Here is a 25,603-nt window from a genome sequence, read left to right as displayed (position 1 = left end):
GAATCCCATGGACAGAGGAGCTTGGTTGGCTATAGTCCAAGGGGTTACAAAGAGTTGGACATGACTGAGCAACTAACAGTTTCACTTCCTTTCTTTTTTTTTTAAATTTTATTTTATTTTTAAACTTTACAAAATTGTATTAGTTTTGCCAAATATCAAAATGAATCCACCACAGGTATACCTGTGTTCCCCATCCTGAACCCTCCTCCCTCCTCCCTCCCCATTCCATCCCTCTGGGTCGTCCCAGTGCACCAGCCCCAAGCATCCAGTATCATGCATTGAACCTGGACTGGCAACTCGTTTCATACATGATATTTTACATGTTTCAATGCCATTCTCCCAAATCTCCCCACCCTCTCCCTCTCCCACAGAGTCCAAAAGACTGTTCTATACATCAGTGTCTCTTTTGCTGTCTCGTACACAGGGTTATTGTTACCATCTTTCTAAATTCCATATATATGCGTTAGTATACTGTATTGGTGTTTTTCTTTCTGGCTTACTTCACTCTGTATAATAGGCTCCAGTTTCATCCACCTCATTAGAACTGATTCCAATGTATTTCTTTTTAATGGCTGAGTAATATTCCATTGTGTATATGTACCATAGCTTTCTTATCCATTCATCTGCTGATGGACATCTAGGTTGCTTCCATGTCCTGGCTATTATAAACAGTGCTGCGATGAACGTTAGGTTACACGTGTCTCTTTCCCTTCTGGTTTCCTCAGTGTGTATGCCCAGCAGTGGGACTGCTGGATCATAAGGCAGTTCTATTTCCAGTCTTTTAAGGAATCTCCACACTGTTCTCCATAGTGGCTGTACTAGTTTGCATTCCCACCAACAGTGTGAGAGGGTTCCCTTTTCTCCACACCCTCTCCAGCATTTATTGCTTGTAGACTTTTGGATCGCAGCCATTCTGACTGGCGTGAAATGGTACCTCATAGTGGTTTTGATTTGCATTTCCCTGATAATGAGTGATGTTGAACATCTTTTCATGTGTTTGTTAGCCATCTGTATGTTTTCTTTGGTGAAATGTCTATTTAGTTCTTTCGCCCATACACAGACACATAAATCAGATCAGATCAGTTGCTCAGTTGTGTCCAACTCTTTGCGACCCCATGAATCACAGCACGCCAGGCCTCCCTGTCCATCACGAACTCCTGGAGTCCACTGAGACTCACGTCCATCGAGACGGTGATGCCATCCAGCCATCTCATCCTCTGTTGTCCCCTTCTCCTCCTGCCCTCAATCCCTCCCAGCATCAGAGTCTTTTCCAATGAGTCAACTCTTCCCATGAGGTGGCCAAAGTACTGGAGTTTCAGCTTCAGCATCATTCCTTCCAAAGAAATCCCAGGGCTGATCTCCTTCAGAATGGACTGGTTGGATCGCCTTGCAGTCCAAGGGACTCTCAAGAGTCTTCTCCAACACCACAGTTCAAAAGCATCAATTCTTCGGTGCTCAGCCTTCTTCATAGTCCAACTCTCACATCCATACATGACCACAGGAAAAACCATAGCCTTGACTAGACGGACCTTTGTTGGCAAAATAATGTCTCTGCTTTTGAATATGCTATCTAGGTTGGTCATAACTTGTCTTCCAAGGAGTAAGCGTCTTTTAATTTCATGGCTGCAGTCACCATCTGTAGTGATTTTGGAGCCCAGAAAAATAAAGTCTGACACTGTTTCCACTGTTTCCCCATCTATTTCCCATGAAGTGGTGGGACCGGATGCCATGATCTTCGTTTTCTGAATGTTGAGCTTTAAGCCCACTTTTTCACTCTCCACTTTCACTTTCATCAAGAGGCTTTTGAGTTCCTCTTCACTTTCTGCCATAAGGGTGGTGTCATCTGCATATCTGAGGTTATTGATATTTCTCCCGGCAATCTTGACTCCAGTTTGTGTTTCTTCCAGTCCAGCGTTTCTCACGATGTACTCTGCATAGAAGTTAAATAAACAGGGTGACAATATACAGCCTTGACATACTCCTTTTCCTATTTGGAACCAGTCTGTTGTTTCATGTCCAGTTCTAACTGTTGCTTCCTGACCTGCATACAAATTTCAAAAGAGGCAGATCAGGTGGTCTGGTATTCCCATCTCTTTTAGAATTTTTCACAGTTTATTGTGATCCACACAGTCAAAGGCTTTGGCATAGTCAATAAAGCAGAAATAGATGTTTTTCTGGAACTCTCTTGCTTTTTCTATGATCCAGCAGATGTTGGCAATTTGATCTCTGGTTCCTCTGCCTTTTCTAAAACCAGCTTGAACATCAGGAAGTTCATGGTTCTCATATTGCTGAAGCCTGGCTTGGAGAATTTTGAGCATTACTTTACTAGCGTGTGAGATGAGTGCAATTGTGCGGTAGTTGGAGCATTCTTTGGCATTGCCTTTCTTTGGGATTGGAATGAAAACTGACCTTTTCCAGTCCTGTGGCCACTGCTGAGTTTTCCAAATTTGCTGGCATATTGAGTGCAGCACTTTCACAGCATCATCTTTCAGGATTTGGAATAGCTCAACTGCAATTCTATCACCTCCACTAGCTTTGTTCGTAGTGATGCTTTCTAAGGCCCACTTGACTTCACATTCCAGGATGTCTGGCTCTAGGTCAGTGATCACACCATCGTGATTATCTGGGTCGTGAAGATCTTTTTTGTACAGTTCTTCTGTGTATTCTTGCTGTCTCTTCTTAATATCTTCTGCTTCTGTTAGGTCCATACTTCAATTAAAAGTTAATTCAAAAATTGAAACTCAAAAGAAACTTGAGGAACTCCATGGGCAGAAGGAAGAGTCCACTCAAGTAGTCAAAGAAATTACTTACCTAAGGAAGATATAATACAAGCCAAATCTCATGTGGCAGGGAGACAGCCAACTCCTGCTTAACATGAACACCAACCATCATGTGAAGGGCACCTGTCTTGCTTTTGGGGAAGTTGTTCTGATGTTGTCCAGAGGGATGGGCTTGATTTCCTAATAATGTCACCTCTAGCACTTAAGTTCAAGAGCACATTGAGCTGAGAAGAAGTTGGATTTACAAAAAGAAAAACCAGTCGGTCTGCTCTCCCTTTCAGAAAGGGGTAGCCAGAACAGTGACATACTGCAGCACCCTCCCCACTAATGCACAAAAACAGTACGTAACTCTTTTGATAGCTAGTCAGAAAATGATGCCTCTTTAAAAACTAGATGTTAAAAAAATGGATAGTTATGAAAACTTCAGGAAACATGAAAAATGCTTTTAATTTAATGTTCAATGAAAGAGGCAGGGTACAATATTAAACACTTAAAATAGAAAAATACATGAACATTTTTACAATATATCAGAAAACTTCTGCAGCATTTATCTACAAAAAATGAACTGTAAGTATTTTAGCGTTGTAGAGAATGAGCAAGTTCTGATTTGCCTCAAGATGGAAATAATATAAATTTTGGAGCAGCAGACAATTTACAGCCAGGTTTTCCTACTTAGCTTGTGACCGTAGATAGATTATCTCTGATGAGATTTGAGAATAAAAACTACCTGGTAAAGATGCATGGAAGAGAGCTGTGCAATACCCTGCCGAAGGCCTGCACAAAGGTACTTGGGAGAAGATGACCTGTATTTCACCTACGGTTTTAGTTGTTACTGCTATTTTATTAAGTGATACTTTAAAGGACATTATTTAGACCATAATCAATGTACTGAAAAAAGCAAATAGCACTTCTTGAGCATCTACCATGTGTTTTTTTTTTAATCCTAAATGTTCTACGTTATATTAAGATAAAGTATATCTCATATTCTGGTTACCACTGACAACATATGAGTAGTTCATCAAACACCTTCCAGTGGAGACGCTAGGTGCCTTAAAGCTGTTAGGGAAGACCATGGACAGCATCCTGATACACTTATGCATGATGAACTTGAACCAAAACATTGAACAAAAACATTTATATTAAGAAAAGAAAAACCAAAAGGTCCAACAGACCCAAGCCAGCCAAATTCTCAAGGTTAAAAATCTAGTATCTCCAGGTTAAATTTTATATTTGTTCCTAAGAGAACTATTATTCTAGTCTTCAAAGAAACTTTGAAATAATCATTTATTTCCATCACTCAGGATGGTAGAAGGTGAGGAAGTTACTCTAAGAGCTTACAACATGTAGATTTTCAAGCCAATCAAGTAGTCCCCAAAATAGATGCTCGCAGCCTCAAAAGCAGGTAAAAATAGCTAGATAAGGCAGAATCAAGAGGAATTCAACTTTGATCCTCACTAGCAGCTACATAAAAGGGAAAGTGCTCATGCTTTAGCTCAATTAATGGTTCATACTTACACGGTCATTATCTTTATGGTGGGTATTTAGGATGCAGCGATTTGCACATTTCAGTTTTAATTTTCATCTTAATGTCGTGCAATATTAAGTGAAATAATACTTGGATTTTATTCTTTCCAAGACAAATGTTTAAAATCTAAGAAGGAGATCTGCATTTCCTTTGTACTCTCCCAGCCCAGAGCCCGAGTTCAGTTATCCTGACAGTGCATTTACTGCACCCCAGCAAAGCCTAGATGCCACATTTCATCTAAGATCATCTTGTGGATTTTAGTAGTGAGCCCTAAAGCCACCAGCTCCGGGAGGGCATGGTCAGAGAAATCCAACATCAAATGGGTTTTTATTAGTGATTTTAAAGATTTTCTTGCCTCAATGAAATATTCTATTGCATTTTCTATGGAGCAGAAAATAAAAATGGTCATTCTTTGTCCATGTCCCTCACTAATTTGGATTCTTCTCTTTGACAGTCTATTTCAAATCATGTTGTCAGCATAAGTACACCTTTGTATTTTGAGCACATCCCTTCAAATGATTAAGCTGTTCTCTAAATTCCTTTGAAAATCAAAGAAGAAATAAACTCATCTTTCCCCAAACATCACCCCCAATTCCCCAGACAGTGGATCAGTGAGGATGCTAGATTTACATGTGAATCCCAGCTTAGTCATAGTCATTTTTCAACTGCTTGGCCTCCAGTAAGTACTTCACTCTCATTTTCTTCATTTGTAAGCTAGGGATGATCATAGTCTTTATTTCCTTGAGTGGTTGTAAGGCTTAAATAAGATATTACATATAGAATAGTTCTTACAGGATTTGCAACACAGAAGGTTCTCAGTAAGTATAATATGTAAATAGGTACGTGTTTGTGTGAGTGCTAAGTTGCTTCAGTCGTGTTCGACTCTTTGTGACCCTATGAACTGCCAGGCTCCTCTGTCCATGGAATTCTTTAGGCAAGAATACTGGAGTAGATTGCCACGCCCTCCTCCAGGGGATCTTTCTGACACAGGGATCGAACCTGCAACTTTTATGTCTCCTGCACTGGCAAGCAGGTTCTTTACCACTAGCACCACCTGGAAAGCCATATATATACGTATATACCCAAAACACTGACTCCTTTTTTTCCCAAGAAACATTCCTTTCTCTTGTAGTTCTAGAATCTTCTCATTGATTCTAAATAGACTATCATTTTTAGTATACCTGAGCAATGTACAGAGAATTAGAATATAATTGAATGTCATCATTATGAAAATTATATTGAAAAATAAGCTTCTCTGTGACAATTAAAATTATTCAGAAAGCCTAAATCTAGGTTCCATGTAAATTATCCTATTTGATTAGATGCCAGGAAAGTAATTTTTTACTTTCGTGCAGCTTGAAAAAGAACTTACAAAATCCATGCTGGATGGACACAGGGATAAAAATCAGACTATGTTGTATTAAGCTCTCTATCCCTGATTCCCAAAGGAGTGGGAGTGACTTACAGCAGGTGCTCAGATAGTAGTTGACACTCACCCCTGTTAGGTATTTCTTGAAACAATTCTCTACTGAAAAAATGATGCCATTAAAAAGTTACGTACCACATAGAGTTGTTTCCACATAGTTCCCCAGTCTCTTAATGTTGATGTCATTTCTGTGATCACAGAGTCTTCAGTGGGAATAACCATTTCAAATTGTCTGTGAAATTGAACAACAAGTATATATGCAAATGACATAGACAGTAATCTTCTTTTAAATATTCTAAAAGACCAACTAGGAGAGGAAGCTGCCTAGTTATTTTTGGTTCTGCAAACAGAAACCAGGATCTGAATATGAACTCGTGTGAGGAATGTGATGTGCGTTATGGCAGGACAACAGCAGAATGGCCAGCCACTTCCCCTGGATCAAAGTTTAAGCAGTGTGGTGGAGCGACACTACCAGCGAGGTTGTGCGCCAGGCACAGTTGGATCTCTGAACAGCCACTCACTTAAATTCTCCAAGCCCAAAAGTCCTTGTATGTAACCTGAGGTTACCAGGCCATCTAGACTGTGAGATGGCTCTTGCCTTCCAAGCGCTATGGCCATTGGGCTCAAAGAAAGTGAAAGGCTCATTCAATGATCAGGATATGATGGCTGCAAACATCCAAACTCACTCAGTATTATAAACAACTCGACACTGAGGTACTGACTGAATACTCACTTGATCTCATTAACACCTCATTTTTATTACTTCCAAACAGGACCATGAAAAATGATTACTGGTATCAGTAATGTTGTCACGCATCTCAGAAGTTATAAAGGATTTAAGACATCACAGGTATTTGAATATCCATTGCAGAATGCTCCTCTCCATGATTAGGGCAATATATTCCTTCTATTTCTTTTCTATGTGTCAGAAACTATACTTGGAAAATAGTCATACCAATATTAGCAGGGTATCTATGGTGGTCCTGATGTTGAGAATATATATAAGGAGATGGAGAGAAAAAACCAGATTGAATTTGTCTTCTGCATCCTATCTTTGACATACAATAATCTTTATTTTTTCCTCTCTCATTTCTTTTTTCTAAATTCTTCATTTTTGTGCAGGTTAAAATGGGTAAGTGCCTTTAATTCTACTTCCCAAAAGAATGCTAATTGACTTTACTGAGGGGGATTATCTTCTTCATTTGAGTATCTTTTTCTAAGGACAATATTCAGTGTTCAGTGGACACTGAACCAGGTTATGCAGATGATTAAGGGAAATTTTTATTTCTTATCATGAGGCTATTAACTGTTATGTGTTCCTTCTTGATGTTAAGTCCAAAGTGTACATAATTGTCTTTTGTAAAGTTTTCTCGGCAAGTATGGAAATTAAAATCTTGCCTTGATTTCTTCACCAACAAAGCCTCATTTCATACTGCTGCTAAAATACCCTATGAATATTTTACTTCTTTCTAGAGCTTAAACATAGCTGAAGATGTAAAACCAGAAATAAAAGTAAACAGTAATATATGAACTTTGACATATACAGAACCTTTTATCAAGTCTACATAATTGACATTTTCAAATAGTAGTGCATTTATTTTGCTTTTCAAGCAGCTGTTGCAATTTAAATGATGAGTATTTGGAGACAGACATTATAAAATGATAGAATGCAAAGTCTGGGCAGGAACAATGAATTCCCAAGAAAACTCAACAACCTACTTAACATTTAAAAACTGACATGACCACAGCAAGAATTAAACAACAAAGAAGTGACCTCACCATTCACAAACTATAATTAAAGGACCCCCCACCCCGCACCCCCATCAGTTTTGCACTGCTCTGAGACCCAGGAAAGAATATAAAGGCAATTTAGTCTGTGGGAAGTTGGTCTGGGGTTTGCTCAACCAAAATGTACATTTTTAAGAAGCACAAAATTGCCATTTTAGGTGAGGCAGCTGTTTCCTCTTAATTATACCAAAATCAACATTCAAACGGTCTGGCATAAGTAGCTGCCCCTGAAATTATATTCTGTTGAGTTATTCTGAGATGTACATTGCAGTTATTTCGTCCTGGTGGGCCATCAGTCTGCTAATCCCCTTAAAATAAGACAGGCAACATCAAAAGCCTAAAGAGATTGCTCTCTTGGAAAGCAATCATCTGGCAATACGTGTTCTCGAATGTTTTCAGGTTAAAGTTTTTCTTCCAGTTAACGTCCTAGAACCTAAAGTCTCCATCAATTCTAACTTTTTTTTATTTAAGAAAATAAACTTTGGTTCTATCCTGAAGTTCTCTTGCTGTATAATGCTTATCATGCCCTGTGTCAGGCGTCGAACCTACACCAAGTCTTAAACTAACAGGACCAAATTTTGAGACAATATTATCCATCTTTAAACTTCCTCAGAATCAAGGGAGCCAGATATTCACCAGTTACTGACTAGGACAAACAAACAAGGTACTTATTTCAATTAAAACTATGTCCCACCACAACACATTTTCAGAGAGAGAGAACTTAAACTACACGAGTGATGCTTGACATCATCTTTGCTAGCATGCTGTCTATTTTCTCTTCCTCAGTCTGCATGTAGGATGGGAGAAGGGTGGCTCTCTGCTCTGGAGGGTTTTTGGGATCGGGGTTGGGTTTGGGGCAAAGGCAGCAAAGAGACTGGCTGCGGGGGTTGGCCCAGGTGGATCCTTTAAGGGACAGGGTAGGAAGACCCAGATCACTAGGCCAGAAAGGTCAGAATAAAGAGTAAGCGTGTGTTTTCTGGACGGTCCCTTGGTTTACTTGAGGAGGGCTGGATAGACACTGGTTGGAGAACTCCAAAAGGACTGATAACTCTGCTTGACTCATTTCTGGTGGGTTATATCTGCACAACATTTCTGAAGGACACACATTTATTAAAAGAGTAATAGTAGTGGCAATTATTAGTATTAGAAATATATTTTCAATCTAATATTTTAAGTACTTTAACTTTTTTTAAAAATTTTAAAATACTTAATATTTTAAGTATTTAACTACTACTATCAAAAAAGGTCTTAATGACTGGGATAACCATGACAGTATCATCACTCACCTAAAGTCAGACATCCTGGAATGTGAAGTCAAGTGGGCCTTAGGAAGTATTACTACAAGCAAAGCTAGTAGAGATGATAGAATTCCAGTTGAGCTATTTCAAATCCTAAAAGATGATGCTGTTAGAGTGCTGCACTTAATATGTTAGCAAATTTGGAAAACTCAGCAGTAGCCACAGGACTGGAAATGGTCAGTTTTCATTCAAAACCAAAAGAAGGGCAGTGGCAAAGAATGTTCAAACTACCAGACAATTGCACTTATTTTACATGCTAGTAAGGTTATACTCAAAATCCTTCAAGCTAGCCTTCAGTATTATGTGCATTGAGAACTTCCAGATGTACAAGATCAGTTTAGAAAAGGCAGAGGAACAAGAGATCAAATTGTCAACATTCATTGGATCACAGAGAAAGCAAGGGAATTCCAGAAAAACATCTTCTGCCTCACTGATTACACTAAAGCCTTTGACTGTGTGGATCACAGCAAACTGTGGAAAATTCTTCAAGAGATGGGAATACCAGACCACCTTACCTGTCTCCTGAGAAACCTATATGCAGGTCAAGAAGCAACAGTTAGAACCCGACACGGAAAAATGGACTGGTTCAAAATTGGGAAAAGAGTACGTTAAGGATGTATATTGTCACCCTGCTTGTTTAACTTATATGCAAGCGAAATGCCAGGCTGGATGAGTCACAAGCTGGAATCAAGCCTGCCAGGAGAAATATCAACAACCTCAGATATGTAGATGATACCATTCTAATGGAAGAAAGTGAGGAGGAACTAAAGAGTTTCTTGATAAGAGTGAAAGAGGAGAATGAAAACTCTGGCCTAAAACTCAACACTGGTCCATCACTTCATGGCAAATAGATGTGGAAAAACTGCAAACAGTGACAGATTATATTTTGGGGGCTCCAAAATCACAGCAGACAGTGACTGGACCCAATAAAAGATGCTTGATCCTTGGAAGGAAAGTTGTGACAAACTTAGACAGTGTATTAAAAAGCAGAGATGTCACTTTGCCAACAGAAGTCAAAGCTGTGGTTTTTCCAGTAGTGATGTATGGTTGTGAGAGCTGGACCATAAAGAAAACTGAGCATTGAAGAACTGATGCTTTGGAATTGTGGTGATGGAGAAGACTCTTGAGAGTCCCTTGGACTACAAGGAGATCAGACCAGTCAATCTTAAGGGAAATCAACCCTGAATATTCATTGGAAGGACTGATGCTGAAGTTCAGCATCAGCTGAAGCTCCAATACTTTGGCTACTTGATGCCAAGAGACGACTCATGGGAAAAGACCCTAATTCTGGGCGAGATTGAAGACAAAAGGAGAAGGGGTTGGCAGAGGATGAGATGGTTGGATAGCATCACCCACTCAATGGACATGAATTTGAGCAAACTCTGGGAGATTGTGGGAGACAGAGGAGCCTGGTGTGCTGCAGTTCATGGGGTTGCAAAGAGTCAGACAGGACTTAGCGACTGAACAATAACAATAACACACAAGGACATGTTTTTAAGCCCAATTAGGAAAATAATGGCAGACTCAGCTACTTATGATCAGTAGTGAATCTAGGAAATTCCTGGGTTGAGATATGACTCAGCATCTGATGGCTATGACTGCTTGCTTCCCTACACAACAGGAAACCAAGAAGAACCAACTCCTTTTGTTTAAGATTAGGTAGATTCCACAATTTCCAGGCAATGAGAGACCTCCAGTGCCCTAGATTGTACTGCTGTCCAACATACAGATGTGGTTCTTTCATTTTCTCCACAAACTGCCTTAATGTCATCTGTCTTTTATCTAACAACACAAACAATGCCAAGAATTGATTCATTTTTTCAAGACAATAAGTCTTTCAAATTCCAAAATAGGCAATGATTGTGTGAAAACTCTCCATCAATAAAATTTATTTCTTACCCTTTGTTCTTTACACAGGCATTTTTCAAGTGAACGTAGCTGGAAGGAAATATACCCTGAAAGAGAAAATGTGAAGGTTATGTCTATTACAGCAGAAAAAATTTCATAAGTCATATATATAAAATATCACCACACAACCATAACAATAACAGGAAGATGAAATCTCTAACACATTCTCTAGGTGAAATCTATTGTAGCTTAGAACCAGTCATTTTATTTTGAATATTTATCAGTTTACAAATTTAGAGATACTTTAAAATAAATATAATCAAAACATTAAATCCCAGTCAAAAATATATTCTATATATAACAGAAATTATTTTTATTTTCAAGAGTTCTATATGGAAAGCATTTTAAATAAATTTTTTTAATATTGCAGTTTTGAAAAAAGGGGTTTTAGTTTGCTTCTTTTGGTTGTAGTTCTTTTTCTTCTCTTCAAACTACTCATGTGTCTATTTGAAAATACATACTAAAAAAATACCACTACTACGAATTTAGAAACAGTATGTATATTACATGTTTAGGAATGATCCTTAATGAAAACATAGCAGCAAAGCATCCCCGGGCTGCCATTCTGATGGAACAAAAATTAAACAAAAGAAGACAAGCCAGCTTAAAGCTCTTTATTGTAGGGAAAGGCTAGGGCAAGGAAATGGTTCCTTTGTTCTAAATGAGAAATTGAAAAAAAAATTAAAAAAAGAGCAATTTTATTATCCATTAAATGACAATATTCTCTGAATGATTTTTTATGTACAATTAAATGGAAAATTCAATTAAATATTTAGGAAAAACAAATGTCATTTGAATACATTATCACCACTGTGGGTCCAAGGATAACATAAAATTTAACTAGCAAGCTCTGTATATACAACAGTAGTAAATAGGCATAGGTTTAAAAAAAAAAACAAAAAAAAAACACCATTTTTTTCCTTTGGAATTTAAATTTACCTCAATATGGTAGGAACAGCAAATTACAGTAATTATTGGAATTAACAAGAAGTCAGAAATTGAAGTTCTTTAGAAGAGAAATAGAAGCAAAAAATCTTAACACTTTTTAAAGTATGTTCTAAATGAAAAATATTGAAGTTACATATGCATGTGCCTGCAGATGTCCAAAAATAACTTTAAATGAGAGCTAAAGTATAGACTCTCCTTTAGAATGACCTAAAATAAATGAAATAAATTAATTAACACAGTTGGATGATCCAGGAAAACAGGTATACTGAAACAGAAATGCAGGCAAAATAGATTAGATAACTTATATTTTGGAAATAAGAAATGACACATTTTCTTATCTACAATCCTTAGAAAACCAGAATTAAACCAAAAAATGAACATGGCATGTAAGAAAATATTAGTGAATGTGGGTAGCATGGGTAAAGATGGGAAGATAGGAATAAAGTTGAAAAATATAGAAGTAAGGATTAGTGTTAACATCATAAACTACACAAAGGAAAGGTAAAAGAAAATTCATATTACTTCATACTATAATTCCTTAGGATTTATATAAATATGTAACTGATAATGAGTCAGGTTTTGTCTGGAATGGTAAGAAAGATGGACTCTTTATAATTTGATTTTCCCACATTTCACCTCCTCACACCTAAAGGGACTCAGAACATACCTAAAATAAACCACTCTCCACATTAACTTTTACAAATGATATCACAGAAAACAAAGATTAAATACCTCTGTTCATTATTTCTTTTGGAATATATATTTCTGCTGCCTGAATTTTAATTTAGCTCTCTGCAAAACTCACACTTCAAAAAGATTTTGTTTATATATAATGAGCTTATTAAGGTCTTCTCAGTATAAATTTCAAGAGCTAAACAGGATTATCATTTGAATAGTGTGTCTTAAGTATAATCCAAGTTCAAAGGAATTTCCAAAATTATGAAAATCTGTATTGCCATTTAGTATTTCAACTAAGAGTCCCAACTGTAATTTCAATTGTATAATGAAATAAAGTAAATTAACTGTTTTTCTTAAAAATCCCATAATTACAGTTAAAAGCAATTATTTTTACCTTGATATTTGGGTTTTTTAAGGCAAATCCTCTGTACCAGCCTGTGGAGAAATAATCATGGTCATATTTCAATAATTACAAGACTTTGAAGAAATGATTAGAAATCAATGTATCCTTTGCTGACAGAATTTTACCTTACATGAAGATATTCTAGGTATAAACATGTGGGAGTTGGAAGTAGGCTAGACTATAAAAGTCAAGTGACTACAAGTTTAAGTCTTCTATCAATAAAATCATTTAAAAATTGTATTGGAAATATACATAAAAAATACAAACATGCATAATGGAAGTAAAGGTTTGGGAATCAGAGTACTGGGCTTAAATTCTGGTTTTACTATCAATAAGTATTAGCTGTTGAATCTTGGGCAAGTTAAGTGACCTCTCTGAGCTTAGTTTCATTCCATTTTATAAAATGTCACACTATATCTCAAAGAAATTTAAGAATCTACACAAGATTTAATATAGTTCCAAACTGTCTTTGCCTGAATACAAAGCCCTGACTCTACCACCAAAGACCAGTGCTTAGCCAGCAATTCTGTACTGAGCTCACACATCGTCTACCATCTTGGGTAAGGATCAGTCTGATAGCATAAGAAGAAAGAAACCAGGTCTCATCCACTTAGAGCATTAATGGCATGCTTTCATCCAGACAATGTCCCATTAACTGACTCACCATAATTTTTATTCGCAGAATGTCTATTACTTAACCTCCAAAGTGACTCAATCAGTTTTACAGCACCGTCCTTAAGGGGGAACATAACTTTTTAGAGTTTAAAACAATTACAGGGTATACATATATATATGAATTTATATAGCTAATATACGTGTGCTGTGTGTGTGCTCAGTTGGTTAGTTGTGTCTGACTCTTTGTGACCCCATGGACTGTAGCCTTCCAGATTCCTCTGTTCATGGAATTTTCCAAGAAAGAATACTTGAGTGGGTTACCATTTTTCACTCCAGGAAGCTAATATACAGCCTCCTATAAATGTATTCTTTTCAACTTATTGTTTCTTCAACTATAGTAACCATTTTGCTTATTAGAAGAAAGTATTTTATCATAAAACCAATGTTCTATTGAATTGAATCTTTTTGATTAATTGAACTTTTAGAAAGAAGTATTTGAGTTTTGTATTTAAATATTTTTGTTCCTCATAAGTTTTCTTAAAAAAACATTTTATAAAACATCATTTTATAATCAGCCTGGAAAAAGTAGAATGAATTAAGAATTGCAATCTCTATAATGTCAGGATTTATTAGATTTCTCAAAGACCTCCACCCAAGAAATATATCTATTCTTAAACAATTATTTTAACAGTAACCAAAACTTCTTGAGAATTGCAGAAATGTCACAGTGAGGTTCCTGTCCAACTACACCATACAGAAAGGTTTTTACATTACAAAACAGCTCCCATTAGCTGAGACGCATATTTTCACCTATTCATAACAGATTTTATATTTATCTGTAAACGAAGTGGAAACAGACAAACTATATCTGGCAATGACAGAGAAAAATCTTATATTTTTAAATATATCAGTGACACTGGACAAAATAAATGTCCATGTATTACCACCATTTAATGACAGGCTCTAAATAAAAGTAATAGTTCTATTTGGGAAAACACGATTTTATCAATAATGAACCTTAATATGATAGAGTCTTACCATATTATAAATTCCTAATAAGGACAATGTATTGAGAGGAAAACCATATCTTTGGATATGCTGATGGGACTTTACAATATGGCCATTTCGTTAAGAAAAAAAAGAGTAGTCATTTTATCTGGGATCTTTTTAAGGACTAGCATTTAAGGATGTTTTGTTACAAGGAACAGAAGCATTTGAGAACATAGTAGGTTGATTTAATGAGGTACCTCTTATATAAATTAATCATACAAGTTCACTTAACATTTCAAATGGAGTAAATAATTTCAGTCCAAATTTGGGGGAGGTGCGGAGGAAGAGGTTACAGAACTAGAGCAGAGTTGGCCAGGGCAGGAGTCCCACCCCAAGGAATCTGGTTACCCAACTTTGGTTAAAGCATTTCTGCTCTGGACCTCTGTTTCCTTCTGTCCTGGGGAGCCCACCAGACACTTGACATTCCAGGAAAGGCCTTCGAGTTTGGCCCTGAGTCATGAACTCTCATAAATTCAACAGTCTCAATTGCATCTAGCGAATATAAATAAATAATATTAGGAAAAAATATAATCAGCTTAAAAATACCAAACAATGTTTTCCCATAAGCCAAACATTGAACATGCAAGAAAATAGTTTTGTAAAAAATGGTTCACTGTGACTAAGGGGAAAATCCTAGAGATTAATAGAAGTATGAAAAGAATCTGTAAATTTTATGAGCTGCCCAATACTGAGGAGATTGTTTACCCAACTGCAATCAATACTAGTCTACTTACCATCACACTTCTCCAGGATCTGAACTGTATCTCCAATTTCTAATGACAGACCATATGGCACAGTTCCTCGAAAACTGGCAATGACTGTAAGAAACGACACAGAATATATGGAGATAGTCATGTCAGTTATGGCCAGTTATATTGCTTACTATTGCATGTTACTGATCAGGAAAAACGAACGTGAGCAGGAAATACACACTGATAGTTGGAACTGGCTGTCATATTTTAACGTGACACGTTTTGGAAGAAAACCAAAGTTTACATACTTTGCTAACTGTTTGGTCAAACAAGTGCTATTAACACAAATTTCAAAGTCGTGATAGTTACTAAGATAGTAGACAAAATATCAACATCACCAATAACATACGTAAGCAAAGATACTGCCTGAAGAGCTGCGCCAGGAGTGTCCCTCTACCTCACTGCTACAATCACTCCCCATTCAGAAGCCCATCCCATGGTAGTGACTCAATAAATATGTGTTCAATAATAGATGAGGACTATATGTCTTACTTATTAATAAGCTTGGTTGACCTTTCTGCTATGCTGTCTTCGGGATATTTCTTTTCCATACACCGTAAGGTCCTCAAGAGAAGGGACTGTGTCCTCACTACTCACTGCTCACTACTGTGCCCTCAGGGTCTAGCCCAGCACACGGTGTTAAAGCAGTCTTCTTCTCCGTAGTAATCAATGGTAATGATTACTTCTCTCCCCTGGGTCTAAACACATGGCCAAAATGACAATTCCCACATGCCTTAGCTCTCAGATAATTTGAACTGGGGGAAAAGGGGGCACACAGGGAGGAGTCACCGTTTAGCCTTACCTAATGTTTACAGACTGACTGGTTTCTGAAACACGGTGCGGGGCTGGCAGGACTAGGATATAATACCAGAGATTAACCATCCCTAGGCTGCAGTCCATGGGGTCGCTGAGGGTCGGACACGACTGAGCGACTTCACTTTCACTTTTCACTTTCATGTATTGGAGAAGGAAATGGGAACCCACTCCAGTGTTCTTGCCTGGAGAATCCCAGGGATGGGGGAGCCTGGTGGGCTGCCTTCTATGGGGTCGCACAGAGTTGGACACGACTGAAGTGACTTAGCAGCAGCAGCAGCAGGCAATTTGAGGGGTTAAAAGAGAATGAAGGACAGAGATTTTTCCCAAGAAATTAACACCTGAGTCATAAGAGAGACAAGGCTAGAAAATAAAGAAAAGGACCTCAACACACAGAAAGAGAAGATCCATTTCCTATTAAATATTTCACATGCTGAAATCATCTTGCAAGTCACATCCAAAAAATGATAGTAGATGCTTCGACTGCCTGATTTTTAAAAGCTCCCAACTTTGGAAGTGAATTTTATCATTCTCTCTCTTTCAGATCGAATCTTTCAGTGAGATTTAGAAACAACACCAATCCCCCAAATAAATTATTGTTACTGCTATGAATGTATTTTAAAAGCCTGGAGGAACACATGAATCTGTCAAAAATCAAAACATGTCAATAAGTAATGGGCTTTCAGAGAAGTCTAAAGCCATTTTATGATCTTAAAACAAAATTAGCAGTAGCAATCAAAACACAGGACAGAAAACAGATAAAAATAACTACACAGTAACCAAGTTAAAACATTTTAGATAAGCACTAATCCATGATGTCATTTTCTAACTATAACCATAAATACCCTATGACCTCATGTTGATAGCCTCAACAGTGTTTGCTTGAAAAATAATCAAAGGTCTGTATCTTGACAGATTACTTCAAATAACTTTCAGGGACCTCTTCTTAAAAGGAATCAACAACCAAATAGACAGTAGATTGAGTACAATTTAAGACTCCAAGGCAAACTTACCCTCAGAATTGCCTTTTTACACTCATGAAGTTACCTTAACCTCTCACAACCCTAGAGGTTCAACCCTGCACTACTGATGCTTCTCTTAGAGGTCTAAGTGTGTGGGTGCCCTCACTCAGCTCTGGGTATAGCTCTGACCACTCACGAATGCCCATGTTAACTCCCAGGCAGCCAGGAATACCTCCCCTACGGCTGGTGGCTCTCTCCTGCCCCATCACCTTCTTGAACATGGCGGTCCCACTCACTAGCTTCCTTCTTCACCACCCCTCCAGGCCTCAGCCCTTCACCTCACTGCTCTGAAACTGCTCTCTCCCCACTGTCACTACCTTCACATCACCTTTCAGGAGGCCATCCTCTCTTCCACTACTTCTCTCATACCTTCCAGCCTTCTACTGTAGATCTACTTTCTTAGCCCTCTTTTTAAAAATTTACTTATTTTCGATTGGAGGATAATTGCTTTACAATATTGTGTTGGTTTACGCCATACATCAGCATGAATCAGCCATAGGTATATATATGTGCCTTCCCTCTTGAACCTTCCTCCTACCTTCCTCCCCATCCCTTCCCTCTATGCGGTCACACAGCAAATTTTCACTATCTATTTTACCTAAGATAATGTATATTTTCCATGTTACTCTCTTAATTCGTCCCACCCTGTCCTTCCCCTACAGCATCTACAAGTCTCTTCTCTATGTCTGCATCTTTACTGCAGCCCTGCTAAAAGGTTCATCAATACCATCTTTCTATACTTCATATATATGCATTAATATCCGAGTTAACTTTCTTCTTAAATGTTGATGTCAAACAGGCTAGGTGTAGGGACTTCCCTGGCGGTCCAGTGGTTAAGACTTCAAGATTGAACTGCAGGGAACACGAGTTCCATCCCTGGTTGGAGAACTAAGACCCCACATGCTGAGTGGCCAAAAACAGACAAACAAAAAGGCTGGGTGTAGGAAAAGAACATCAAACTTGGTATCATGAGATGTGGGTTTGATTATTAGCTGTGTGATTCGGTGCAAGATACTAATCTCTCAGAGTCTCCATTACCTCGTCAGGAAAATGGGGTCAATGATAAAGAAACTGCAAAAGGTAGTAAAGGATTAAATAAGGCTTCTCAGAGCAGACTTTCTTGATATACATCCTCTCACCCCAATTCCATATGCTCATAGCACTATATACCACTTAACCAGCCTCCCTGATTTGTGCAAGTTTTGGAAGGATGTCTCCTGCAACAGACTGAAAATTCCATGCATATAAGGACTAGGTTGGTTTCAGTTCCCAGTTGTCTATATAACTCAGTATAGAGCCTGGCACACAAATTGCGCTCAGTAAATAATCACTGAGGGAATGAATGAGGGCAGAGCCATTACTGTTAAGAGTTCTGGTCTTAGGCAGTCAGGTTCCTTTATTATGGGCAATTCTATTTTAAGAGGGCACACAAAATTCTAAGAACCAAACTATATTACCTGTGAAAACTCATTCTTTCACAGAAAATGTTTAACATTGGGATGACAGGTTGTCTGGGTCATAACTGTGCATCATCTCATTTCTTACCCAAGGAGCCTATGTGGGTGAATTCTGACTTTACTCTTCACCTATATAATATCTGATAACTATTAAAGGTGAGCTATTATGTTCTTCAGTCTCATTGAGCTTCAGATGCCTCCGCTATAAAAGAAGGAGTTGAACAAGGTGAACTGAAAGGTCCCTGCCAGCCTGCAATTCTGAGTCTGGAAGAAGTCTTTCAGCTCAGCACTGACAGGGTATAATATATAACTGAAGCACTCTGTCCCCAAACCAGCCTTGCTTCAGTTTTAGTCACTGCCTGAGTTCTGAAAGAATGGACATTGGTCCCCACCGTCTGATAAAGCAGAAGGGAAGGTCTGCTCTCAGCATCTCCTACAAAGTCCTTTACCACTGCGCTCCCGTTACTTTCCAGGCTCCCATCCCACCTACCTCTCCACACAATGCCCTCCAAACTACCATATCCAAATCTTCATCAAGCTCTTTCATGCAGAAGTCAGTGCCTTTATGCGTATTATCCCCCTTGGGGGCAGTTGCCTTCCCCACCTCTTCCACAAAGGGAACTACAAAGTAGCCTGAGTTGAAGGTATAGCTCTAAGGTTATTTCCTGATGCTACCCTTTCTCTTTCCCCATCCTTGGACCCAAATGAAATCAATTATTCTTTTATCTATGCTCCAAGGGTACTATGACCATATCTTAAATAGCGCAAGGTATTACATACACTTGACTTATCTTTGTCTTTCTACTTGAAAACTTGAATTGTTTTGAATTCATCTTCCATACACCAGCATAGGATTATGTTAGTGCATGAACAGAGAATGAATAAACACGTGGAATGAATGAATGAAGCCATTGAAAAATGGTACCCAAGTTTTAACAGAGCCAGAGAATGTCAAGGGCACCTCTCATAACTTAAAACGTCAGAAATATATTAAACCATATATCGTATTGGAGAGTAACACTTTTTTAAGATATAGTTCAAAGCAGGACTTTGATCTTTACCTTCTAAAATGGCTAGCCATTTCCAGTCTTTTAATTACACAAGTAATTCCACCTTGCAATGTACTAAGCTCATGAATGGATGGATAAATGCTATTCTATTTATGCTTCAGGTTATGCAATTGAAAGGGGAAGGCAGTTCTAGGCCAAAGAGCAAAAGATTTGAAAATATGATTGACTCATGTTTACTAATGGTAGCATATAGGGTATCATAAAGGAAGGAAAACTGGTTTCACAAAGCAAAGATTCAAAGAAAACTCAGTTATTCATGAAATCTCAATCTGCATTTCTATCAAATGCACTTGAAACATATGGAATGCTTAGATTCCTCTCTGGATACAACTTTTCAAGTAAGCCCCCAAATCCTCCAAGCATTTTTGCATGAAACAAGTCTACAGTTGAAAATTCATCTTGCCACCAGTTGTTATAAAGTAGCCTCAAATGAAAGTCTTCTCATCCTATATTTCCAGGGGCATCCCAATAATATTTGGGTTTACTGAACATGACCACATACTGTCTTGATTCCCTTGTTTATTTTCTTATAAATTGAAAAAGAGCTACAGAAAAGATCATAGAGAATGAATGCTTCATGGAGCTGGAAATACAAAGGTTCAATGCTATTGTTTCAGTCCTAAGGATCCTGAGAGTACAGTTTTAAACAGACATAAAAACTACTGTACGGTATTGTTTTCATCTCTGCCCATCTGCGACTATGCAGAAATTTATTTGGATTAATAAACATGTATATAAACATAGCTTATGTTCCAGTCTTTTAAAATTATATGTGGGGAATTCCTTGGCAGTACAACAGCACTCCATGCTTCTAATGCATGGGGCACAGGTTCGATCCCTGGTCAGGGAACTAAGATCCTGCATGCCACGTAGTATGGCCAACCCACACCCCTCCCCCGAAAAAAACTAGCTAAAATTATGTGTGTAAACTGAAAGTGTTAATTAAATGTATAGCTTAAGCATCTTGAAAATCAGAAACAGTTGCCTCTTACCACATATTATTCCTTTACATAATATCAGTTTAGTATCTAGTGACTTTACTAAAAATTAAATGGTTTTGAAAAGCATCCTATCTATAACTCACCAGTGTTTTCTATGAAGACAGTGAAGAAAAGCAAAATCGTGCTGTGAAGCAGGAACTTATTTCTCAGTTTCAGTGACATTGCTTGCTCTTGTAAAGAACAAATTCATACTTTAAAACTTTTAAACTTAGTATGGAGCAATTCAATCACAGAGTTGTGACTTTTAAAAGCAAAAACAGAAACCAATTATAAAAACTACTAGGAGACAATCATGAAGCTCTACATCACAGATGATACCATATTCATCATCATGATCAAAATAATATTGATGATGATGCTACACACCACAATTCAAGTCAAGCCTGGCAAACGCTGCCCTTGCCCTTTATGGGTTGACAATCTAAGATGAATGGAACATAATGTGGGGAAAAAAAATAATGAAATATTTTGTTCTTTGTGACACAAAGGAAGTAAACTCATCCCTCAAAGTCAAAGTTTTGGCTTCCTCTTTCTGATAAAAGGATTTCCAACTCAGAAACAGGTTGTGGTCTGAAAGGTCACTTGGAAGTTATTTACAACACAGAACACGATGGATGCTATTGTTCTCGAGTTCTGAGACTATCCCATGGAATCCCATTTAACACAAAATAAATGAAACTCCTGTTTTTCACAACAGAAATGAGCTATGACTGCACCAGAAATTAAATAAACATTTTTATGGGAGTAGCTGTAAAATTCTGAATGCTGGTACTTGAAGCATGTCAACAACAGTGAGAAGACAGTGACAAAAGCAGGGCTTTGTAAAGGAACTCGGAGGACATTTACAACCAGGTCTTTCCATGTTCACGTGCATTTCATACTGTATTTCACTCTGGTTTGTCACCAATGTATATCGACATTCAGGTTTATCAGCTTTATGAGTATCATTGTGTGTGTTTGGGGCACACACAAATGGAAAAAAGCGGGGAGGAAAGGGTAGAATTTCTGAAGGGTCAGAAGATTTTTTTTTTGGATAAGAGCTGGAGGACACAGTGAAAAGGGAAAGAGGATTAAGCAGAACTAAATTCTTTTTCAGGGATTTTACTTCATAACGTAGGAAACAGCGGAAGAAGAGGACAAGGGGTCATCACCTCTGCACATGCACAAAATTCTCCTGTAGGGAAAGATAAAATATGATGGGGAAATCCAAGTTAATAGTCTTATCAAAGACACCACCTTATTTTTTAAAGAGCTGTCTGGATAGGCCTTGAGGGAAGATGAAATAGAAGTCATCTGGAGATTTCCATTGGTATGATCACAAGTGCAGGATAGAACTGTCTTTGTCCTGTAGCGCCTTAACATCTTCCCCCTCCATGAGATGAAGTTAAGAGCAAAGGGGTCATTTCTACCTTCAAGGGACTCCCAGCTGGCCATCAGTATGACAGCAGGGCCATGGGAGCAGGCGGTCTAGAAAGACTGGAAAAAAATTTCAAAGGAAATGTGGGAGGGGGAAATGGGATGCCTGCTCCTGAATATGGCTTTGATACTGAAAATGAACTCCATAGGAAAATCAAAGGAAGCCTCACTATGCTCCATCTTCTCGTCCTCATAATTGCCATGCATTTGAGATCAGTTCCATTCTGTCTATGCAGGCAGGCCTGTGGGGCAGACATATGCACATCGACCAACAGGACTCCATTCTTATGCCACAGGTACCATGGTCAGGCCTTCAGACAGGTCACAGGACTCTCTCGGGCCTGACTTTGAAAAATCAGAAGTGCATGGAATAAAATGTATTCATTTCTGACATTTGACAAGTGCTACTTGAAAATACACTGCTGTCCTTGACTGTTAAGAGGACATTTCTACCAACTGCAGAACTCCATTCTGCTTGAACCACTGCCCTCTGGACTCCAGGAAAACATAAAGTAAGGTCGTGGGTTCGGCCACACCAAGACTCCTCTTCAGAGATGGATGGCATTTTCTCCCAGCTGCAGAGAGCATGCGTGCGGGCGGTCAAGGGGCAGCCTTCTACGGTTGCCTCAGCTGAAAAGAGTGACTTGCCTGAGGCCATGTCCTCTTCCCAGGTGGCCTGCGCCCAGTGACTATGAGGGCCAGGCCCCCCTGCTGCAACTCTGAAGGGCCGCTCCAGCTGAAGCTGACAAAGGCTGTCCCTGGGCCAGCATCACGGGTCATGTGCTCTCTCTGCCCAGTTGTACTTCTCCCCTGTTCCTTCCACTGGTGTGACACCCAAGAACACTCTCTGATACACACCCTGCAAGCTCATCTCTGCATCTCAGAGTCTGCTTTCTGGGGAGGCCAACCTGCTCCAAGCTTACAGTGTCCTGTGTTCAGAACTGACTTCTTGCCAGATTCATTTTCAAGGGAGAAGGAAAGCAGCCTTGTTGAAATACTATCTGGTGGTTTTGCTAAGTTCTTTGTTTATTATTTCTGATCTTCTATGATGGGGGTGTTTCTATTCCCATTTTAGAGATAGAGAAGAGGAAAGAGGCCAACAAGGGAACGAATGAACATCAGGAGGCACTGCTCCACACAAAGATTTATTTGAAGACACTGTCACTGTGGCAGGAAAGGAACCCGTTTTTATTCCCCAAAGAGTCATAAACATACTCTTCCCCTTGGTTTTAATGTTGCAAAGGCACTTTCCTAAGTGGCTACAAGAACAACCGAAGGTCAAACAGTAAAATTCTGAACTGATGACTGCATCCACCCATCAGTACTTCTAAAAACAACTTTCAGATGATAGAAAAGGTTATGGTTTTGGTCAGCTGCCAGTCAAAAGGAGCATCTTGGAAAACACAGAGTTTAAACTATTATCTCAGAAGTATCTTAGCCCCAAGGAAAAGGAGACAATATTGAAAGCTCACAGTACTGCTTTTTTGGGGGGGCGGGGGTGGGGGGAGCGCAATATGGGTAATCTTAGGAGCTGACCAGGGATTGAATCTGTTCCCCTTGCACTGGAAGTGCAGAGTCTTGACCCCTGGATCACCAGGGAGGTCCCCTAAGGGGACAATGCTGAATAGGGAAATGAAGGACCTGGGTTTAGCTCTACTACTTACGAATCATGCAGTCTTGAGTCCTACTATGTGCAGGCAGAAGGACATTACCTGCCCAGACTAGCTCCCAGAAATGTCATGAGGATCAAACAAATGTATGAGAACTGGATTTGTAATCCTATAAATGTAAGTAAATACAGGCTATTCTTTTTTTCATAGTCCCTGTTAACTGGAAGCTTGGAGACTAGTTCTGAATCTGTAACAGACAAAAATAACATTTCCGTTCACAATCATTAAATCAAAAAGCCTTGCTTCGTTTTGTGATTACAGATTCTCAGAAACCACTATTAACAAGTTAAACTTGGAAAGATTCAGGTTCAACTGCTTCAGAGGGGAAAGAGGGCTGGTACTATTGCTTTTTCTGATAAAACAGGAAAGCATCTTTGGCAAATGAGACAGATTAAAAAAAAAAAAAAAGTAACAGAGTTAAGATTTTCCTAAAGTGCTGAAGCAGAGACAGGAAGGGAAGAAGATTCAGCTTTTAATACACACTCTGCCAAACAGTTCATTATTTGTCCTAGGAATACCAGACAGCATCAGGAGTAAAAATTACAATGCAGACTTCATGCCACAGAAAATAATAACTGCTTTCCCCACACTCCAAGGGAAAAGTTTTCACTAAGAAGTAAAATATCATTTCCCAAGCCGACATATTAAATCTATCACCAAATATTTGGTTTTAAAAAATATATATATAAAATGTATAGACATGTATATAAATAGTTACATAAAATATATTTCCTTTCCCAATGTGAGATGGTTAATGCTAAAATTATACCCTTTAAGAGAATTTTTGAAACATACAATTTTCAACACTTTTTTTTATACTTAATATTTTGCTGTAAGGGAAGAAAAAAAAACAAAACTCTGTTACATCTTTCTGTGCTCTGTTCTGATTTCTCTTTCCAAGTGCTACTCAAAGTCACAAAATGGCACATAAGAACTCAAGTGGTACATCTGGGCCTAGCCATCTAGCCATCTCACCCTCTCCCCCTGCACCAGAGGGACTCACAGGTCACCCCCAAATGTGTGTGCTTAGTCGCTCAGTTTGTGGCCAACTCTTTGTGACCGCATGGACTGTAGCCCACTAGGGTCCTCTGTTCAGGAGAATTCTCCAGGCAAGAATACTGGAGTAAGTTGCCATGCCCTCCTCCAGGCAATTTTCCCAACCAGGGATTGAACCCAGGTCTCCTGCATTGCAGGTGAATTCTTTACCAGCTGAGCTACCTCCAAATGGGGAGAGGTCAATATGTTCTCACAGTCTCTTCTAATGTTCTCTCCCACTTAACAGTCAGTTCTGTCTCATTTGGTTATTTGTCTGGCTCACACAATAAAGCACTCTAAATTTTTCTTCCACTGCTGCTGCTGCTGCTAAGTCGCTTCAGTCGTGTCCGACTCTGTGTGACCCCATAGACAGCAGCCCACCTGGCTCCCCCGTCCCTGGGATTCTCCAGGCAAGAACACTGGAGTGGGTTGCCATTTCCTTCTCCAATGCATGAAAGTGAAAAGTGAAAGTGAAGTCGCTCAGTCGTATCCGACTCTTCGTGACCCCATGGACTGCAGCCCACAAGGCTCCTCCGCCCATGGGATTTTCCAGGCAGGAGTGCTGGAGTGGGGTGCCATTGTTTTCTTCCACAGGATTTTCTTTTTTCAACTTGAATTTGACTTCCATTCCCAATACTCACCTCTCAAGAGGTCCACTGGGATATTACCTGCAAACCATGTAACTTCCACCAGAAGAGAACCAATCCCATGTTCTTATACTTTATTACTCCCTCTTCTCCTTTGATGAATAAGCCAATTTCCAATTTTGAACAAACACTAGTTCTGACTTGTTTTGACCACTGAAAACAAGTCAAAAGCAATTTCTCTAGAAAATGGGAAGCCAGTGAACAGGTCAACGGAGAAAAGGAACAAAGTTCACAGTTCTCTAAGAATCTAGTGCCTCCATACTTTTCTAATCTCAGCCTTTACAAACCAGAGTCAACAGTC

At 38.7% G+C, this 25,603-nt stretch overlaps 1 protein-coding gene across 2 annotated transcripts in view; it reads right to left on the bottom strand.

Moving 5' to 3' along the window:
* The window catches only part of DOCK4 (dedicator of cytokinesis 4), a 474,953-nt gene that overhangs the window by 263,622 nt on the left and 185,728 nt on the right, over positions 1-25,603 (bottom strand). For both annotated transcript variants that reach the window (XR_008717856.1, XM_055590348.1), the window contains exons 2-5: positions 15,154-15,237; positions 12,746-12,786; positions 10,717-10,772; positions 5,867-5,963 (exon numbers count right to left, since the gene is read on the bottom strand). Coding sequence is in view for 1 of the 2 variants with exons in the window: in XM_055590348.1 (XP_055446323.1) it covers positions 5,867-5,963; positions 10,717-10,772; positions 12,746-12,786; positions 15,154-15,237 (278 nt within the window). In the remaining variant the exon portion in view is untranslated. The remainder of the gene's footprint in view (positions 1-5,866; positions 5,964-10,716; positions 10,773-12,745; positions 12,787-15,153; positions 15,238-25,603) is intronic.

The sequence above is a fragment of the Bubalus kerabau genome, chromosome 8 (genome assembly GCF_029407905.1).
Source record: "Bubalus kerabau isolate K-KA32 ecotype Philippines breed swamp buffalo chromosome 8, PCC_UOA_SB_1v2, whole genome shotgun sequence".
NCBI classification, from domain to species: domain Eukaryota; kingdom Metazoa; phylum Chordata; class Mammalia; order Artiodactyla; family Bovidae; genus Bubalus; species Bubalus kerabau.
The sequence above is the reverse complement of the archived record's forward strand: the minus strand, read 5'-3'. Positions and strand labels throughout refer to the sequence as shown.